General features: G+C 39.8%; 1 protein-coding gene across 1 annotated transcript in view; it reads right to left on the bottom strand.

Annotated features, from left to right (window-relative positions):
- Window positions 1–18,505, bottom strand: part of MYPN (myopalladin) — an 85,635-nt gene that overhangs the window by 27,010 nt on the left and 40,120 nt on the right. The window contains exons 7-12 of the mRNA XM_070432854.1: window positions 14,021–14,162; window positions 12,008–12,031; window positions 9,300–9,416; window positions 8,217–8,589; window positions 2,731–3,327; window positions 2,228–2,366 (exon numbers count right to left, since the gene is read on the bottom strand). Of these exons, the coding sequence (XP_070288955.1) occupies window positions 2,228–2,366; window positions 2,731–3,327; window positions 8,217–8,589; window positions 9,300–9,416; window positions 12,008–12,031; window positions 14,021–14,162 (1,392 nt within the window). The remainder of the gene's footprint in view (window positions 1–2,227; window positions 2,367–2,730; window positions 3,328–8,216; window positions 8,590–9,299; window positions 9,417–12,007; window positions 12,032–14,020; window positions 14,163–18,505) is intronic.

The following is an 18,505-nucleotide window of genomic DNA, read 5'->3' as shown; positions in this document are numbered from 1 at the left end:
CCACAAGTACGTATAATCAGTCTGGATAGTCAAGTGAGATATTTTCTATAGATATGCAACAAATCCAAAATGTTCTACTTGGTCAAGAATTTCACTATCCTACCTGAAACTAATGCAAAAATCCTATTGTTTTGTGTTAATTCAGCAAATATTTACTGAACACCTACTCTGTGCCAGACATAACAGGGGTACAACAATGAACCAGACACCCCCCAATTGCAGCTCCCAGGAAGCTTGTGATTGGTGTGTTGTGGGTGGGCCCATGGCAGAGAACATCAGGACACTTCACTACCGTGTCCTATGTGCCCATGTTGGGCAATGTAACGCCAATGACTATGTGGAATATTTTTTACAAAAGGGATGGATGGCAACACTGCTCACAAAAGAGGATTTTTATAAAGAATTCTTAGTAAGAGATGAAAGAGGTAAGATTTAAATAGAGGAAATGACTAAGCATATTGGAGAAGAGATTAGAGGAACAAAAGGCAGAGCAAGAATTAGCTCCTTTCTGAGTTGTAAAAGACAGGCTGAACACAGCTCTGATTTCAATGTCACTTAGAAGGATTAACAACCACAAATAGATGCCGGTATTATAGAAAAACAAATTTGCACTAGACAGAGTCACATTTATGAGGCTTGAAGTTAACTGTTGTCATAAAACTGAAAAAGGCAGCAGAGTTTCAGGGAAAATGTGAAAGTGTCCTGGAGACCAGGCGCTAGTTGTAGTTCCACCACTGACAGTTTGACACCTGTGCCTCAGTTTCTCTATCTAGAAGACAGGAGAGAAGAATAATTGCCTTGGTATTTGCCTCCCAGAAATATATGTAGTTTGGTGAAACAATACATGGGAAGTGTGCTCAATCATGGGAAGCTTAAATATTTTGCTTCAATTCAGTAATTTAAAGTCAATTTTATAAAGGTTTTAAGCAGCATATTTTCAAAAGCATCCACGCAGTAAAAATTGCCCAACATATAACACAATTGTAAACTATTGTACGTCCACGGGTTCACTGGAAATAAGAGACAGAAACACTAAGGAAAACAGCATACGGTCAGGGGAACTGGAGCCTCACTTGCAGTCTTTTTTTTTTATATATATATATATATTTTATTGATTTTCCAAAGAGAGGAAGGGAGAGAGATAGAGAGCTAGAAACATCGATGAGAGAGAAACATCAATCAGCTGCCTCCCGCACATCCCCCACTGGGATGTGCCCGCAACCCAGGTACATGCCCTTGACCGGAATCGAACCTGGGACCTTTCAGTCCGCAGGCCGACACTCTATCCACTGAGCCAAACCGGTTTCGGCTTCACTTTCAATCTTATTTCCAGCACTTATCTCACAAATTCCACAATATTTGGCATATGGTTTTGATGGAAATTGTACGTTATATTTCAAAGTAGATTCTATCAGTTCCCACCTTGGCAAATAAATCAAGAGTTAGGTTATTCAAATGTAAACCTGGATTTAAAAGAACACATCGCCTTCTAAATGCAAAAATAAATGACTCAAATAAGAAAACAGTCTACCTTTCTTTTACTTGATGGTCACATATGGCTTTCCTCTTTCTCCTTTAGTGTAAACACTTACTAGTAAGCAAGGATCTGTACAGATTGAACCGCAGGCTATTGCCTAATGGCTGCTTCACACATTTCAGCGAATGCAAAGATTGAGAGGAAATGGTGAGCAGTGCTCCAGGCACATTGGATTGAAGGAGTCAGAAAAAAAGAAGCGTGAACCCAGTTCCTTAAAGTCTAGAACAGGTCATCTCCAGCTCAGATATCGAACTATCTCAAAGGTGTGATGGTGTCTGCCAAAACCGAGCTGAGGATTGCTCGAATGGGCCACAGACTGTCTAGTCTCTCTCCTGCTTTAACATATTCTCTTTTAGGTAAACACTTGCAAACGGGTAAACTGAGTTAACTACATGGTAATCAAGAACTTGAGATCCACGTGGATGGAGTTTACTACCTGACCTTTGGTTAATCTGTGCTCTACCTTCCAAGACTGCAGCGACAACCTCACCGAGCATGTGATTTCTTTTGATGAGTATGCATTTTTTGGGGATATTTTTGCTTTGAAAACTTTTAGATCCAGAAAGCTGGACTCTTGCCATGCTTGATTCCTAAGCAAATGAAGATGACCTGAGCATCCGAAGAAGGAATGAATGAGGCAAAATTATTTTCCTCACATTGAAGTAAACCACCTGAACCCACCAATCTTACCTGCTGGTTTGATCTGACATCACTGAAATTCATTTTTTTCCCCAAGTCTAGAATTACTGCATTCTTAGCTTCACGAATGTAATCATCATTCACTGGCTGGGGAGACTTCATATTTTTCTTCACTAGTCCCTGGGATGGCCTGTAAAATAAATTCACACCCAACACACCCGTGAAAAGCACTGGTCAGTGTAGAAAGGCCCAGAAATCAGAGTGGTTAAGATGGCAACGAGACACCAGGGGCCATCAAGCACTTATGGAGGGCATGTTGTGTGCAAAGGTTGAGCACTGCACAGAGAATCTGTATTAGAGGTGTTTTCAACATTTTGATTACAAAAATTACTTAAATTGATCAAGCCCTTGGGTGTTCAATATCCATGTTGTGTCTAATAAACAGGATTATGCAGGAATCCACTCAGTGAGACTCCTGTCCCAGACCAAGCTGTTTCGTATGTGTCCCTTCTTAACTGACACCTTTTCCATGGAGAAACCTCAACGACACTTACGTGGATGGTGCACTTCTGGGCAGCCCCATGGCATTGGTGGGTGGGATGGCAGGGAGAGAAGGCAGGACGGAGCTGAGAAAAGCCACGGGGTTCTGAATCCGGCTGGTGGGAGAGACAGGACTTGGAGACACACAGCGGGGCTGAAACTGGTGTCCGCCCGCGATGGGAAATGAGAGTGGCGGTTGTGCTGGCTCCGCTGGACCTGGAGGGGGTGGCTCGTTCTGGACGGAAACGCCTCCTAGAGATTTGGTTTGCACGAAGGGGTGAGAAAGTAAGAGGCTTTCTTTGCTCACTGTCCTCTGCATGGTTTGAGGAGTGCTGCTCAGGGTGAACACTGGGGAGCTGGCAGGGGCGGCGGCTGCCATGGCGGTGTTGGAATTCGTGGAGGGGAAGAAATGCTTGGGCCGGGCCAGGCTGAACGTCTGCGACGAGGGGGTCTTCACAGGCTTGCTGGGCATTGTCCCTGCTGGGGAAGCAATGGAGTTCAATACACTCATGTTGAAAGGAAACTCCTTAGGAGACGAAGGAGATGGGTTTTGCAGCTGCTGCTGTTCCAGCAGGACCTGGTTGTGAAGCTGCTGGAGCTGGCTGGAGTCGCTGCACAGAGAGGGGGAGAGAAGGGAGGTCATCACATGGGCATCCCCTGCGGAAATGTGCACGGGCTGTTCACAACTTTATGCTGAGGAAGAACACACAACCAGAGCCGCCAGAAATCAGCGAATCCATTTCTTGTGAGTTGTTCCTCCTTCTTTCTAAATCTGTTTTATTGTCCCTAAACAGAAAAAAGGCCAGTGGGATACATAACGCCAAGGCATCATGCACATTGTATTCTCTGTGGGGTGACCCTGGGGTGGTGCCACAGAGCAGCCCAATTGTGATGTTTATAAATTAGAAAAGAGACATAGAAGCAATGGTCCCCTTGTTGGGAGGGCTCAAGGTCCTGAGGTGAACAGACAGTATTTCAGCTTTGGGGCAGAAAGCACTGGGCCACACGCTGAGGTGAGTCGCCCGAAGGGGCTGCATTCTCCAAGCCAACATGCTGTGTCCTTCACTCTGCCTCGTTTTAGAGCAAACCTGAACAAAGCAGCTGCACGTGTCTCAGTGTTTCTCATCCTCTCCTGACAACAGTGAGGTACAGGGAAGGTGACCGTGTGTCCCCATTCAGCCTCCACTGTTCTGGTTTATGCCTGTTTTCCCAGCTTAATTATTAATCGTTTCTTCCAGTCTAAAAAATGTCATGGTTTACGTGATAAATTATATGATCCCCCTATAAAACTCTATGGTTTATAAAAGTCTAATTATAAACATTGACTTAGATTTTTTTTTGCTTCTAAACAAAAGTAACTCAGACTGGGAGCAGTTTGTTCATTTATAGGAGCCCGAGTCACTGAAGCATGACATGACTTGCCTTAAGTCCCACAGCCTATTTAACTCTTCTGAGTAAGCCAGTTATTTTTAAAGAATAAACATGTCTAAAAGTCATACATGCAGAAAGTTGTCAGGGCTGTCCAACTTTGCTGTTTAGAGACTCTATTCCTAAATGCACGACCATAGGAAGAGCCACAAATGAGAGTGCAGTGTCCCAAGGCCACGGGGTTTTATGCTCTTTGGACATACAATTTGCTTCTGATACACAGACAATGATCTGTCAAATTATGAGGCCTATTAAAAATGAAAGGTCTTGTATTTGCTTACCATCAAGAAAGTCAACACCAACAGCAGTTATGTTGAACCAGAAGGTTCTCCAAACCTTGATTTTTCTTTATTTTTTAATTTTTTAAAGACTTTTAAATTGATTTTTAGAGAGAGTGAAAGGGAGAGGGAGAGAGAAACATTGATGTGAAAGCAAAACATCGACTGGCTGCCTCCTACATGCTTCACCCCCCTTACCCCCCCCGCCCCCCCCTCCCCCCCCCCCCAGGCACTGAGCCTGCAAGTTGATCATGTGCCCCAACTGGGAATCGAACCTGCAACCTTTCAGTGCACAGGTCAACACCTAACCAACTGAGCCACACCAGCCAAGGCAAACCTTGATTTTCCTTAATTCTTGGAGTTTAACTTTTTCCTTTCCTTCATTAATATTTAAGTTACACAATATTTGGAAAAGTTACTTTACAAAATGCAGACCCATCTCCACTTTTCATTACTGTTGTCAAATGCTACATACTGTGCAACCCTTTGTTCATCTATGAAAACTTGATCGAGTTAAACTAAGAATTCAGGAGTATTAGCCACTTGCCATAGTAACTTTCTTCTCCTTTTTAGAAGTGAGCTTTTAAACTAGAGAATAAATTAATACAATTAAATACTAATTAAACCTTTTTATTTCACAATAGATGAAAGATTCAGAAATTAAGAGAAGCAGAAATATCTTTGTGAGGTTATCTATCCTTAGAAAAAATATGTACAATTAACATTGATTCTGCTGGTGTTGACTTTATCAATGGCATAAAAATACAGAATCTTTACATTTTCAGTGGACCACATATTCAGCAAGTCACATTCTGTGATTGCTATAGCATAAACACAATGCTACGTAGTTTTTAGGACATGTTTGTATTGCAGTCTGAGTAAAATTTAATCTGATGACTGCATAAATATTTCTATTTCCATAACCATATTTTATTATGGTTATGGAAACAGAAAAAATAGTATATGAAAAGGAAGTAATCATGAAAGATAAGGGTGATAAAAAGAGGCCAGGAAGTTATTTGGTATTTATTGATTCTTCTTTTTCCTTAGCTCCCACTGAATGAAAACCAAGAGCCAGTTGTTTTTACTTTAATATTCAAATGGCAATGTTAGTGCTTATCATTCAATGCAGTATATTAGATTATAGAGGTGGGTTTAAACCTTAATGATATATGAGATATAGTGTCAAATTGTTTTGATTATCTAAGAGTCTAGAAAAATTCATTTGAGAATAATGTCTCTTTTTGTTTGACACTTGACTCACTTTAACTGTTAATTATTGTTTTTTCCTGGGTGTGGAGGAGTGCGTGATGGGGTAGGGTGGGTTGACAAAAGGTTGCAACTCAGGTTGTCCAACTCCAGACCAGTAGTTTGCAACCTGGCTATACATTAAAATAACCTGTAGGGAGATTCTGATTCAATTGTGAGGGAAGGAATAGATATTTTTTAAAAGCTCCATATTTCTTTCTAGAGAGTAGCCAGGATAAAGAATAACTGATCTAGACAGCATGGTATTCAAGTTGAAAATTTCAAAATCTGAATGATCTAGGTTCTGATAATAACAGTGTTTAAAAATGCAACCGAAGGACTTGTATGCATGCATATAAGCATAACCAATGGACATAAGACACTGGGGGGTAGGGGAGGCCGGGGGAATGTCAAAGGGTGGGGGTGGGGGGGAGGAGACATATGTAATACTCTTTGTAATACTTTAAGCAATAAAAAAAAAATTTAAAAAATGACAGCTTCATGTGGATTCAAGGATGTGCGTGTGTGTGTGTGAGCATGCACATGTACCTATTCTAATAAAAACCTAAGAGAAAAATTTAAAAAGGCAAAAAATACTAAAGAATTATATAGTGCTGAGAACTGGATTTTTATAGGGTGTCACTACATAACTTAGTAGAAAGAATTTTTATATTCATTGAAAGTCTCATGTGGCAGATATTGCTGGCTGACTACTTTGTAAAAGTACTCGGTTTTATTCCTGGAGGCAATATGTGCCATCTAAAGACTACATTTCCCAGCCTCCTTTGTGGCTAGTATAACATGTGATTAAGTTCTGGTCAAAAGATTGGAGTAAGACCTAAGAAGGCCTCTCTCTCCCTCTCCCTCCTTCTCTCTCTCTCTCTCTCTCTCTCTCTCTCTCTCTCTCTCTATAAATATATATATATATATATATATATATTTTAATTTAAATTCTTTATTGTTTAAAGTATTACATAAGTCTCTTTTTCATCCCATTGACCTCTCCCTGGCCACTCCCCTAAGAAAATGTTTTAAAAAGAGTTTGATCAAGAGCCACCCATTTGCTCTTCCTGCTGCTTGAAATGCAGACATGATGACTACACCACCAACCTGGACCATGAGGGGACCTAGAGAAGTAGCCAGTGCTAAAGATGGCAGAGCAGAAAGGAGACTGGGTTCTTAACAGAGCCACAGACAGCCTATCTGATTCCTTGATTTAAGAGAACAATAAACCCTCATGTGTTTAACCCCCTGATAGTTTGGGTTTTCTGCAAAATGAAACTAAATCTAATCCTATCTGACATACATAATAGCTCCCAGACAGTCCTGGGGTAATAGGAGGCAGTCTTCAAGGAGACTGTATGGGTTACTTGTTCCCACAACTCCCTTCCCTGAGAACTCCCACCCAGGCCCCACAGTTCTGTGATCCATTTGACTCTTCCTTCCTCCAAACACAAGTCCTCTGCACTTGACCAGGCTGGACCAGTTGGTATTTGGAACCCAGCTGTTAAGAACGATTTAGTTAGCAGTGCAACTTGACACACATCGTGATGGAGAATGGGACACACCATGATGGGCCAAGCCATAAATCGATAAATCTTCAAAGAGATAATAGTGGAGTGGATACGCAAAGAGGAAACAAGGAGGCACTCCAGAAGTCAGAGGGTGAGAAGTGGACAGAGGCTGAACTAACCATGTGATCCCAGCTCCCAGTTCGCCTTCTCTGTGCCGGCCTGGCTGTTCCTGCATAGATCCCCACAATATCCTCTTCCTCTCTTATCTTTTAAGTGGATTCCGATTTCCTGGGACCAGCAGAACTTCGACAATTCTGGATGGGACTTGCTAAGAGGCATATTACGTAACATTTCATTTGATGCCCTGCAATCTGCCTTATGTGGTAGTGAGAAGAATATAAAATGAAACAACAGGAACCACTTGCAATGAACATCTTGTGGCCATCACTGAGAAACACATGATGGGAGTGCTGATACTGCAGATTTTAACGTTGATATTTAAAGATTTATATAATTACAAACATAATTTTTGTCATTTTGATGTGTGGATCAAACAGAACATAACCGTAGTATCATGTTCTGTGTTTGCTTTACTATGGATGAACATCAAACACTGCAGCATGTCTCTGACAGAGCTGGATGAGAGTGATAGTACACTTAGATTGGTGTAAGGATGTGTTTATTTTTAAAACATTTAAAGCGTATTTTCTGCCCTAGCTGGTTTGGCTCAGTGGATAGAGGGTTGACCTGCAGACTGAAGGGTCCCGGGTTTGAGTCTGGTCAAGGGCACATGACCGGGTTGTGGGCTCCATCCCCAGGAGGGGGCGTGCAGGAGGCAGCCAATCAATTCTCTCTCATTGATGTTTCTCTCCACCCCCTCCCTTCCCTTCTGAAATCAATAAAAATATATTTAAAATAAAATAAAGCATATTTTCTCATTTTGTAATTCCCCTTTCAGCTCCATCATTCTGAAGAAGGGAAGACTCAGAGATGCTCTCAGGCAGTTGGTTGCCCATTCTGGTTTTTACTTACAGTTTGGGTTTGGCCAGGACTGGAGGGGGCTCTTTGACAGGCGAGGAAGGCTCCGGGAGTTTTGCTGGCTGCACACTGAATCTCTCCAGGAAAGAATCAGGCCTGGTCTGGTTGGCAGTCACCGGGCCACCCTCAGGAGACGCTTCGCTTCCCTTGTCATCTTCAGGAAGGTTGAAGTGTACGCGGAGCCCCATTCTTGAGCTGGACCGGGGCTCGTTGTGGTTCACCAGAACCCCTTCGAGTTTGGGTTTAGGGGGTTGTTCCACAGAAGGAGGCTGTGGGTTGGGTGGGGATGGCTGCTGCTCAATCACAGCCAGGTTGGTGATGGAGTTGGCTGAGTGAAGAGACCCATTATTTCTGAGGCCTTCATTTCCTGAAACAACAGTAATAGGACCTCAGCTGTTATCTTACTCAATGAGACTGAGACCGGATTGTAACCCCGAGTTGGGGCTTGTGTCCAAACCAGATGATTATGCGAATGGGGAAAAGGTTGTCAAAACAGAGAACATAATCTGGGGCATTAAAGAATGGCAAGGATACAGGAAAAAAGCTGAACTAGAAATCTAAGTACAGTTTTGGAAAGGATATTAGTAGTTTATATAAAACCAAGGAGATGTTTTCTCAGGAGTGTAATACATAACAGTAGGACAACTGGGGGAGGTAGTGGTGGTTATAAATGCAATAAGAAATTGAAAATTGGATATTGTTCAAGAACACTTTCCTCAATAATTCAAAATTTTTAAAAATATATATTTTATTGATTTTAGAGAGGAAAGGAGAGGGGGAGAGAGAAACATCAGTGATGAGAGAGAATCATTGATTGGCTGCCTCCTGCATGCCCCCCACTGGGGATTGAGCCTGCAACCCAGGCATGTGCCCTTGGCTGGAATCGAACCTGGGACCCCTCAGTCTGCAGGCCAACGCTCTATCCATTGAGCCAAACCAGCTAGGGCAATAATTCAATTTTTAAGAGGAGAGCCAAGTTAGCTTTGTAAGAAAAGCAGTAAGAAGGATAATATAAACTCTCCATACTCATATTTCAGGTCATGGTCTAAACTGTTCTGACATGTAAAGAGCCCTTACCTCTCACATCCAGCTGTGCGATGCTTGACACTGTGCCGTATTTGTTGCTTGCAGTACATGTGAAGCACCCAGAGTCTTCTGCAAATACCTCAGCAATGACCAGAGTACAAATCTCCTCTAAACCAGCAAAACAGAATGGTTACTGACGTAATTATGAAAATGGAATTATGCAATTCACTATCAGATGGTTTTTCTATAGAAGTCAATGTAAGAAGTTGATTGCATTAGTTGTCTGAGAATAATTAGTCCAAACAATTATTGGATTGAATGGACTGATTAGGAGGCTAAATAAATGGAAGCACATAGAACAAATAACTCCCCGCAGACAGACTATTGGCAAGAGAATATTATGATAATATATTATATATTATGGATTCTCAAATTGTCTTCGATATTTATGTCACCAGTTCACATGACAAAAATAGAACTGAGAAACAATGAACTTTAAAAAAAATCACAAAAACAACTTAGGAGTTAAAGCAAAAGGAGGTTTGTACGAAATAAAAGGATTAATAAAACATTTTTTAAACCCAGATTTCTCACTATTTATGTGGGGAACATTCGCAGTTAGGTAATTTTAAAGGAAGGCCACAATTTAAAACTGGACAATAAATAATTTGCTTAGCTAAATATTTGAAATTCTGGGTGAAAAACAAGATAAATGCATTTTTCCTTTGTAATACTATGGTAATCTGTTGGATTACTCCAATACACAGCATGAGCCCTCTTTTGAATAACTACAGAAGTGATTCCCAGGTAGAACCATATGCTTATAGCCTAAAATTATTGTAGTTAGATATTACTTGATAGCTAATGAAGAGATAACTAAGACAGTAGCCTAAACCTCCAGTTATCACCCACCAGTAGACCTGACATTAAAAACAAAATTAATAAAAGCATCGTTGCATTTGGAGACTTGGAGACACTTGGCATCTCAGTGTTTCATGATAACTGAATTCAATTAGCTGGACAACTGCTAGGAAGGCTGGACAGGAAGCCAGGGCAGACAGTACTGAGCACCTGCTCAGTAACTACATTCTCTTCCCTCCTTATTAACTGAACCCTAACTGTTCACCCTCCTTGGAGTGTTCATGTGCTTCAAGTCAAGCTGGCCTTGCCCAGCCTCAGCTGGTGAATGGAGACTGGTCGTGCTAAGCCAATCCTGCTAACTCTATTCTTGATAAGTGATGCCATATGACACACAATTCTGGTCAATGACATATTAGGGAATTTCTGGGAGAGATTTTCTTGTTCTTTACACAGGACAAAAGAAAGTGTTATTCTATATTTTTGTCTCTGAATATTGTCAGCTGCACATAATATCCATAACTATGGCAACTGTCTTGGGTATATGAGTGGAACCAGCCTAAGAAGACGCTCTGAAGATGGCAGAATGGAAAATGGAAAAAAAAAAAAGGGGGGGTTGACCCCTGATGATCTCTGAGATGCTAAATCAACCAATTTCAAGACCGCTACTTCTTAGGGCATATTGCTATGTGAGAAAATACATTTTTTCTTATTGCTTAAGCCACTTTTAGTTAGATCTTCTTTACTTGCTGCCCAAAGAATCCTAAATGACAGAGAGGCAAAGTTTGCTTTTGGAGCCTCTCTGTCCTTTTCCTGAGCCCTTGGCCTAAGCTTCCTTCTTTATGTTCCCCTTTCCAAACATTCGTGCTTCCCTTTTTCAGCAACCTGCTCTCAGAAAATGATCTGGTAAATTCATTCACACTACACTATACCTACCTGATAAGATAAAGCATTCTGTCTCCAAAGGGTACTTACATTATACAAGGTGGAAGGAACAGCTCTGGCTGTGGGATTTTAGATCATGGAGCTGGGAAAGGCAGGATTTGTTTTGGGCAGGGACATCTTTAGAGAGACTCTGAAAGTGTTTTGTATATGAGACTGCCTAGTGAAAACGCCTGCTTTGGATGAATGTATTAAAAGCCTGAAATATTTTCAAGGGGAAAAAAATACATTCTTCTACGAGAAGAATGTAAGAATAAGGACCCTCTGGTCTTTATTATGTATCCCCATAGTGAAGAGCTATGCAACATGGATGTTCAACATCTACTTCTGGAATGCCTTCCCATTCAGTTTTCTGAAGAGAGTTATAAATTCCAAGCCATCATTCTTACCTGGGGGTAAAAAGACAATGGGATATTTCAGGGTGATCACAAGGAGGACATCCAGATGTTTATGCTTGGATTGTGAGTGACTTGTATTTTTTGGAAGTAAGAGCTTCACCTACTTGTCACTTTCATATCATCTTAGTATCTATCCTTCCAATCAAATCTAATACCATCACAGACATTTTATTGATTCTTCAAATTTCAACATTTGATGCATAAGTTTTCAGGAATATAGGCTGTGAAATTGGACTTAGTCTAGCATTATAGAAATTGCTCTGCCCAGTTTTGAGAGGTCCTGAGGAGGGGCCAAGGGAAGAGGGAGGATATTCTTAAGAAAAAATCCTCAATACCACGAACTAACTGCATTCATATTAGGGATTGAGTGCATATTCCAAATTTGCACATGCTCCCCTTCTTTCATTCTTCTACAATAATAGCTAGAGTTGGTTTGGATCTTTTCTCTAAAACTTTATTTTTCACTTTTTCTTGACCCCAGTGTAATCTCAATATGTTTTGTTATATATATATCAAACCACTGATCACACACTAATAAATTAAAGTTAAAATGTTCTTTACCTGGCTCTGCCATGGATCGAGGTTCTAGAAGAAAATAAATTAAAAAACACTTAGCATTTATATCACTGAGAGACTATATTTTCATCAGAAGCTTCCTATAGAATTTCATAGTCACTTGCATACTCATGAGTGATTTTTTTTAAGGTTAAGCTATAATTTTAAGTAAAAGGAGCTAAGCACCAATGACCTCCACAGGGACAAGATGGTTGTCACAGAGGGCAGCAAGAAAGCTGCTAACTAAATGATGTTGCTGTATCTTGAGACACTTCTGGGTTCTACGTAGGTGAGGAGGAAAAGTTACTAGCTGGGATTCGGGAATCCTCTAAGGTTTCAAATATTAAGAGCCCAGGATGGGTGACAGGCTCCTTGAGAGCTGGTCCTTAACCTTAAAATTCTCTATCATTCTTGAAAGTGCCTGCTGGGTACTGCATACAGGTGTTCAATTAGTGTTTATCCAATTGCAGGCACTCAGTGAGTAGCTGTTGACCTCAGTTACAATCTTCTCCACTGATAGAATATTGAAGTATTTTTCTCAGTTTCAATGGTATTTCAAATATATTATTGTTGCTGCTACTGCTGTTAAACTTGATAGTACTTTGATTCATATATCATATTGATCCAAGTACTACTATTTTGTGATAGACAGAAACAAATGAACAAAAAAGCAAATAAATTTCAACGTATTTAATGCTGAAATGGGTCAAGGTGAAAGCACTTATGTGACAAGAAAAGAATAATTAACCACTTGAATATATAAATAACTCTTACAATAAAAAATAAAAACTTAATATAAAAATGAGCAAAGGATTTGAACAGGTAATTTAAAAACAATGAAATACAAAGACCAAATAAATATGAAAAATAGTTCCACCTCTCATCTAATTAGTGAAGTGAGGATCCAAAGAAGTGTTTCCATTTGGGGCCTATAAAATTAGTGAAGATAAAAATTACTCAATCCCCATTGTTCATGAAAGTTGTAGTAAAATATAGGACCATATGTGTCCCAATTCAGCTGGGACAAACCTGGTTTATTCCTGGGATCTCTGTGTAATTATTAATAGTACCCTCTTTCACACCCCAAAGTGTCCCAGGTTGAATGATAAATTATGTGATCATCCTTAGTTTCAACCTTTGGGGATGACATTTTGGCAATATACAGCGGTAGCCAAAAGTAGGTTTACAGTTGTTCATATGGAAAAAGACATGCAGGTTATGATTATTACAATAGCGTTATTAATTCTGTGTTGCATGCACTCACAAGTGTTAAGCTACTTTGCCCACCCCTAGATATTAAAAGTCTAAAAAAATGTGAATTTACAGTAGTAATTCTAGTACTTTATTTTATATTCACAAAGATTTTCCTGTTAACATGCATTGAAGCATAGTTTATAATAGTAAAAATGTGTGAAGAATCTAAATGTTCAACAATAGAAAATTAAATAAATATGAAATTTATGGTATTGATCTATATTTTTAAAGTAAGAAAGGCCTATATTTATTAACATGGAACGATGTTCCTGAAATGTTGAGTGAAAAACATTAATTTACAAAAAAGAGTATTCTTACATTAGCTTCAGGTGTACAACCCAGTGATTAGACATTTATATAACTATGAAGTACTCACCCCAATAAGTCTAGTACCTATCTGACACCATAAAAAAAGAATATGATTTAGTTTTATTAAAAAATATTCATGGGTAGACACAGACAATAGGGTGGTGAAGGCTTGGGGCAGAGGGAAGTTGGAGAAGGCAATGGGCGGAGGGGAAGGGACATATGTAATACTTTCAACAATAAAGATTTATAAAAAAAAAAATATTCGTGGGAAAAATGTTGGAGACTATACGCCAAAATACTAATAATTGGGTTTAGATTGAGGGATTATGATTACAAGTGATTTTTAGAATATTTTTATTATATTTAAATTAGTTGTGAAAAATTATAAAAATAAATGCCTACAATACATTTATAAAAATTAATTATCAGAAAAATAATTCTGAAGCAACAACTTACTTTTCTGTAAGATTCTAAAATCTGGGGAATCTTCTATCAAGGTCCCTTCTCTGTACCACTCAACTTTAGGAGATGGAGCTCCTTTCACTCTGCATTCAAAGACGACCAGCTGACCCTCCGAGGCTGATAAATTTTGTAACATCTATAATGAGAAGAACATTATTAGAACCAAAAAGTGTACATTTTTTGAAATCTAGTTCCAGTGCTGAATTTTTAGAACAGATGCAATTGCTTCTGTATTTGGATTTTCTCCAAATCTTCTACATCTCCAGCAGCTCCAATTTAGTTTATTTTTGAATAAAGGTTTGAATGAAGGTGCACTCTCTTCTTTCTTTTCCTCTCTGTTGCAAGGCCAGACAAGTTTATTAAATATTAGACAAAACATCTTGAAGGGTTCCAAAAATACTAATTTTTTGGTAAAGTGCTTCTGTTCTTAAATACCCAAGTGGAGTTTAGTTTTCAGAAATAATAACAATTTTAAAAATCTGCAGTGAGTATTTACTAGGTGAACTCCGCATAAGAGTAATGTATTTTTTCCACAGAAGAATATCACTGTCCACAAGGTGTAACATCTCTGTGGTCCAGTCAAACTAACTAACTGTTTTCCTGGCTTTGCCTTATTTACATTCTGTTGTCCTGGAAATGGACTTTTGTTTTGCTATTTTGTTTTCTTTATGTGTTCTTTACAGTCTAGCTTCAGCATCTATGCAGGTATATAAACTCTGGCAATCTCTATGAAATAATAGTCATATGTGTAGTCTTAGGTCATGGTAAATATCTTGTAATTTTGTGAAGGTGTCATTAAATGTTTTTCCACTCCTCCATAAAATAAGGTTTACAAAAACCACTTTGAACTGTAAAATATCAGTATATTCCATAATAGACTCTATGGGAGAATGGAACTCACATTTTCCTTTCACATCTAGTCTTCCACTCATCAAGATTTGTGAATTTAAAGTCACACATTCACTTATGTAGTAGGTGTTTCATTTAATTATGAAATGTTTCTTTGGCATGTGTGTGAGCATATTTTTCTTTTTAATTTTGGCCCAAGGATTATAAACATAGAAAGGTTATGATTAACTTCCTCCACAAGCTCTTTTTAGTAACAAATGCTGCAAGCCTTTCTATTATTACAATTTTTGCATCTGCAACTAGGAAATATTGGCTCTTGCTTCAGGGAAGGGGATAGCTATTTTTTTAAAAAATATTTTTATTGATTTCAGAGAGGAAGGGAGAGGAAGAGAGAGATAGAAACATCAATGATGAGAGAGAATCATTGATCGGCTGCCTCCTGCATGCCTCCTACTGGGGACTGAGCCCTCAACCTGGACATGTACCCTTGACCCAAATGAAACCCGGGACCCTTTAGTCGGCAGGCAGGCCGGCCGACATTCTATCCACTGAGCCAAACCAGCTAGAGCAGGATGGCTAGTCTTTGTTTCTTTTTGCTTTTGTCATTCACTCATAAATATTTTGTGATTGTTTACAGCTCTTGTCTGAATAATTTGTGATATGTTGTGCATGGCCATATCATATTTATGGCATTTATTTAAGGAATACAGGGGTGAGAATAACTACCTGGCTTCAGCTACAGCAGGAAACTTTTCTCATAGGGGTGTGTAAGTTAATATTGGGACAGCCAGGGGGCGATGTAGTTCAAAGTTAGTGCTTTGTTCTTTGTGTTTCCAAATTTGTTTGCTGAAATAATTCAGGATGGGATTTGCATAGAGTGGTTTTTGAATTAATAGGGAACTATTTGATTAACAATCTTGTTATTCCTTGTCTACCCTAAACAACATCCTTTGGTGACAAGAATGGAATGCTCTAAGCAAGCAGGGAACATCAACGATTCTTGAGTGCTCCTGGCAAGCTGGTGAATGTGCCCTCCACCCTGACATTTGAGCAAATTTTGTATTTAAACAGAAGCTTTGGGGCCTATTGAATACTTTAATGGCAGTCAGACATCTCCCTGGGATTCATATATAATGGAGTTTCATTCCTTCTTGAGACAAACAAATTAGAAGAACAAACAACGACAAAAAAGGTGGTGATGGCAGAAGAGATTGAATAAATAAAATACGGCACATTTAAAAAATAGATATAAGCAGAATGAGGTCAATCTACATGTTTTGACAGAGCTTGCAGTTCAGTTCAGATATATAAGCCACTTCTCAATCTGCCCTGTTTGCAAAAGGACCTCCTTGAGAGAATATGTTGTTTACAACTGAGACCAACATTATTGTTATTATTTATTAGACATTGACAACCAAGACCTGTGTTCTATATCAGAGTCCAGCCAAGATGCCTAAGATACTACAGTGTATGGAACATGCCGACTAAATGTCTGTGATATAAGATGGAAGCTCATTCCAGTGTGACATGTCATCAATACTCAGTAAAGGAAGTGCCAAGGGTCATCTTACAAACCACTTAGAAAAAAATGACTGGAAGTCATAGTTTGAAGGACAATGATAGCTGTTACTGCTGAAAACTGGTTTTCTACAAAAGCCTCATGGGAAGGTACTGGCACACATCACTGCACATCAGGGTCCGAAACAGTTGCTCCATTTGAACATAGTGCAGATGGTGCCACGTTCAACACAGTACGTAGTAGGTCTTGGGCTGTTACTAACGGCACAGTGTGTTCACTGTGTACAGACATGATCATAATCATCTAGATTTCACTGATGACGAATAAGGCGAATAAAACGCTCCCCACCTAGCAAAGGTTAAGTTAGTCTTAACTAGGAATTATGGATTGGACTAAAGTCACTATAACCGATGTCTTTAACTTCTTGAGGTGAACGGTATCCAAAGTGCAAGTCTGTCTTGTGTGTCATCACCTACTAATCATCTGGGAAGACATTCTTTGCAGGGTAACTTGACTACACCCAGAGACTTGAGAAGCATGTCTTCCATGGCCATTTGATATTGGATTTTTTTTCTCTATTCCCCCTAAAGACACTCAGATGCCACAAAGCGATGAAAGCAATGGTTCCTTCTTAGCTGAAATGGAAGTTATTCGCCACAGAAGAAACATTACTATGAGCCTGCTTTGTGTCGAGCACTGTGCCATGTGCTGTAAACGTGAGTTGAAGGGACACGGTCCTATAAATACAATGCAGGGACATCTTGAGAAAGGGCGTCTTCCTTATGGGTTACAAGATGTCAGCTACAAGGGTCACATTGTCACTTTCTTCCCTTTTTAATCCAGCTGATATTTTGCACCTTGGAAGATGCTGCAAATAAATCTTTTTAGTGCTTTAGGCTGGAGTTGGATCGGAGCGGTTTTCACTGATAACGAACTGTCTGACTGAAGACTCGTTTGCCCCTTGCTTGTCAGAGGTGCCCTGTAACAGCTGAGTCAGAAAAGCCTCTGGAATGTCAGGTTGGGGAGAGGGGCCCGTGTAATCTTCAGAAATCTGGATCCTGTCACCAATCCAGTTATTTCAGGGTTTCCTGCCTCTGATATTATATAATGAAGCACTCTTCTTCAAATTCCCACTTCCCCTGCCCCCTTCACTTTTCAAATGACTGCTGAAGCAGCTGGAGCCAGGGCTACTGCAGCCTTGAAAGTCCGCCAAGCAGCTGCTGTTGGAGAGGGAGCAGCGATAGGAGTAAGATTCTAATCTGATCGTCTACCTCCCTTCACACTCAAGAAGTGTGAGCACGGTTTCTCCCCATAAATAGAGTGAAAGTGTTTTTTGATACTGCAGAGAGAATGAAGGATAGTCTATCGCCATAAAATATTTTAACACATAGGTATCACCTATAATCAGTTCAATGAGCTAACACAGAGAACCCCTGTCTTCTCTCAAACTCTGCCACTGTTTTGTTGGGCAGCCCTCCTTTTCATTTTAACCTTCTTTAAAAAGAAGATAAAACCAGTAATTCCCTATCACCAAAGAAGGCACAAGGAGTTAAATGAAACTCTGCTCTCTGGTGCTTTTTAAAAAATTGGCTTCTTGCCATTACTGTATTGGCAAAGAAATGCTTTGTTGGGCAGTATAGAAAGTGAGTCATGAGGGTTGAAATGCCAGAAGTTCCTAATGAAGTGCATAGAGCAGGAATAACCCAAATAAACACATGCAAAATGATCAGTTATCAGGGCTCACGCCACGTGATTACCGTCGCCGGTGGCTCTGACTCAGACATTTTCTAATGACACTGGCAGTGACTATGACCTCAATCCTGCCTGTACTGATGGAAACTAACGTAAGCACGCTGCCGCTGATAAGTCCCTCTGGAATCCGAGTCACAGCCTATCCCTGTGCCCTACGTCTGAACAACCCTGGTCCATTTATGGAGGCAAAAGCATACATCTGAGGGCTGAGAAAGCCTCATCAGAGTTTGGGTCTTTGTATTGAGGGCTGTTTTCCCACCGTGGATCTAATGTTTTTGGAGATTTATCTAACGAACAACATATAGTAATGATTACTCATTTTCCCATTTTAATTTATCAAAGGCATATATGTATCAGCC

This window comes from Myotis yumanensis, unplaced genomic scaffold (assembly GCF_028538775.1).
Source record: "Myotis yumanensis isolate MYYU_CA2020_CCGP unplaced genomic scaffold, mMyoYum1.0.hap1 SCAF_13, whole genome shotgun sequence".
NCBI classification, from domain to species: domain Eukaryota; kingdom Metazoa; phylum Chordata; class Mammalia; order Chiroptera; family Vespertilionidae; genus Myotis; species Myotis yumanensis.
The sequence above is the reverse complement of the archived record's forward strand: the minus strand, read 5'-3'. Positions and strand labels throughout refer to the sequence as shown.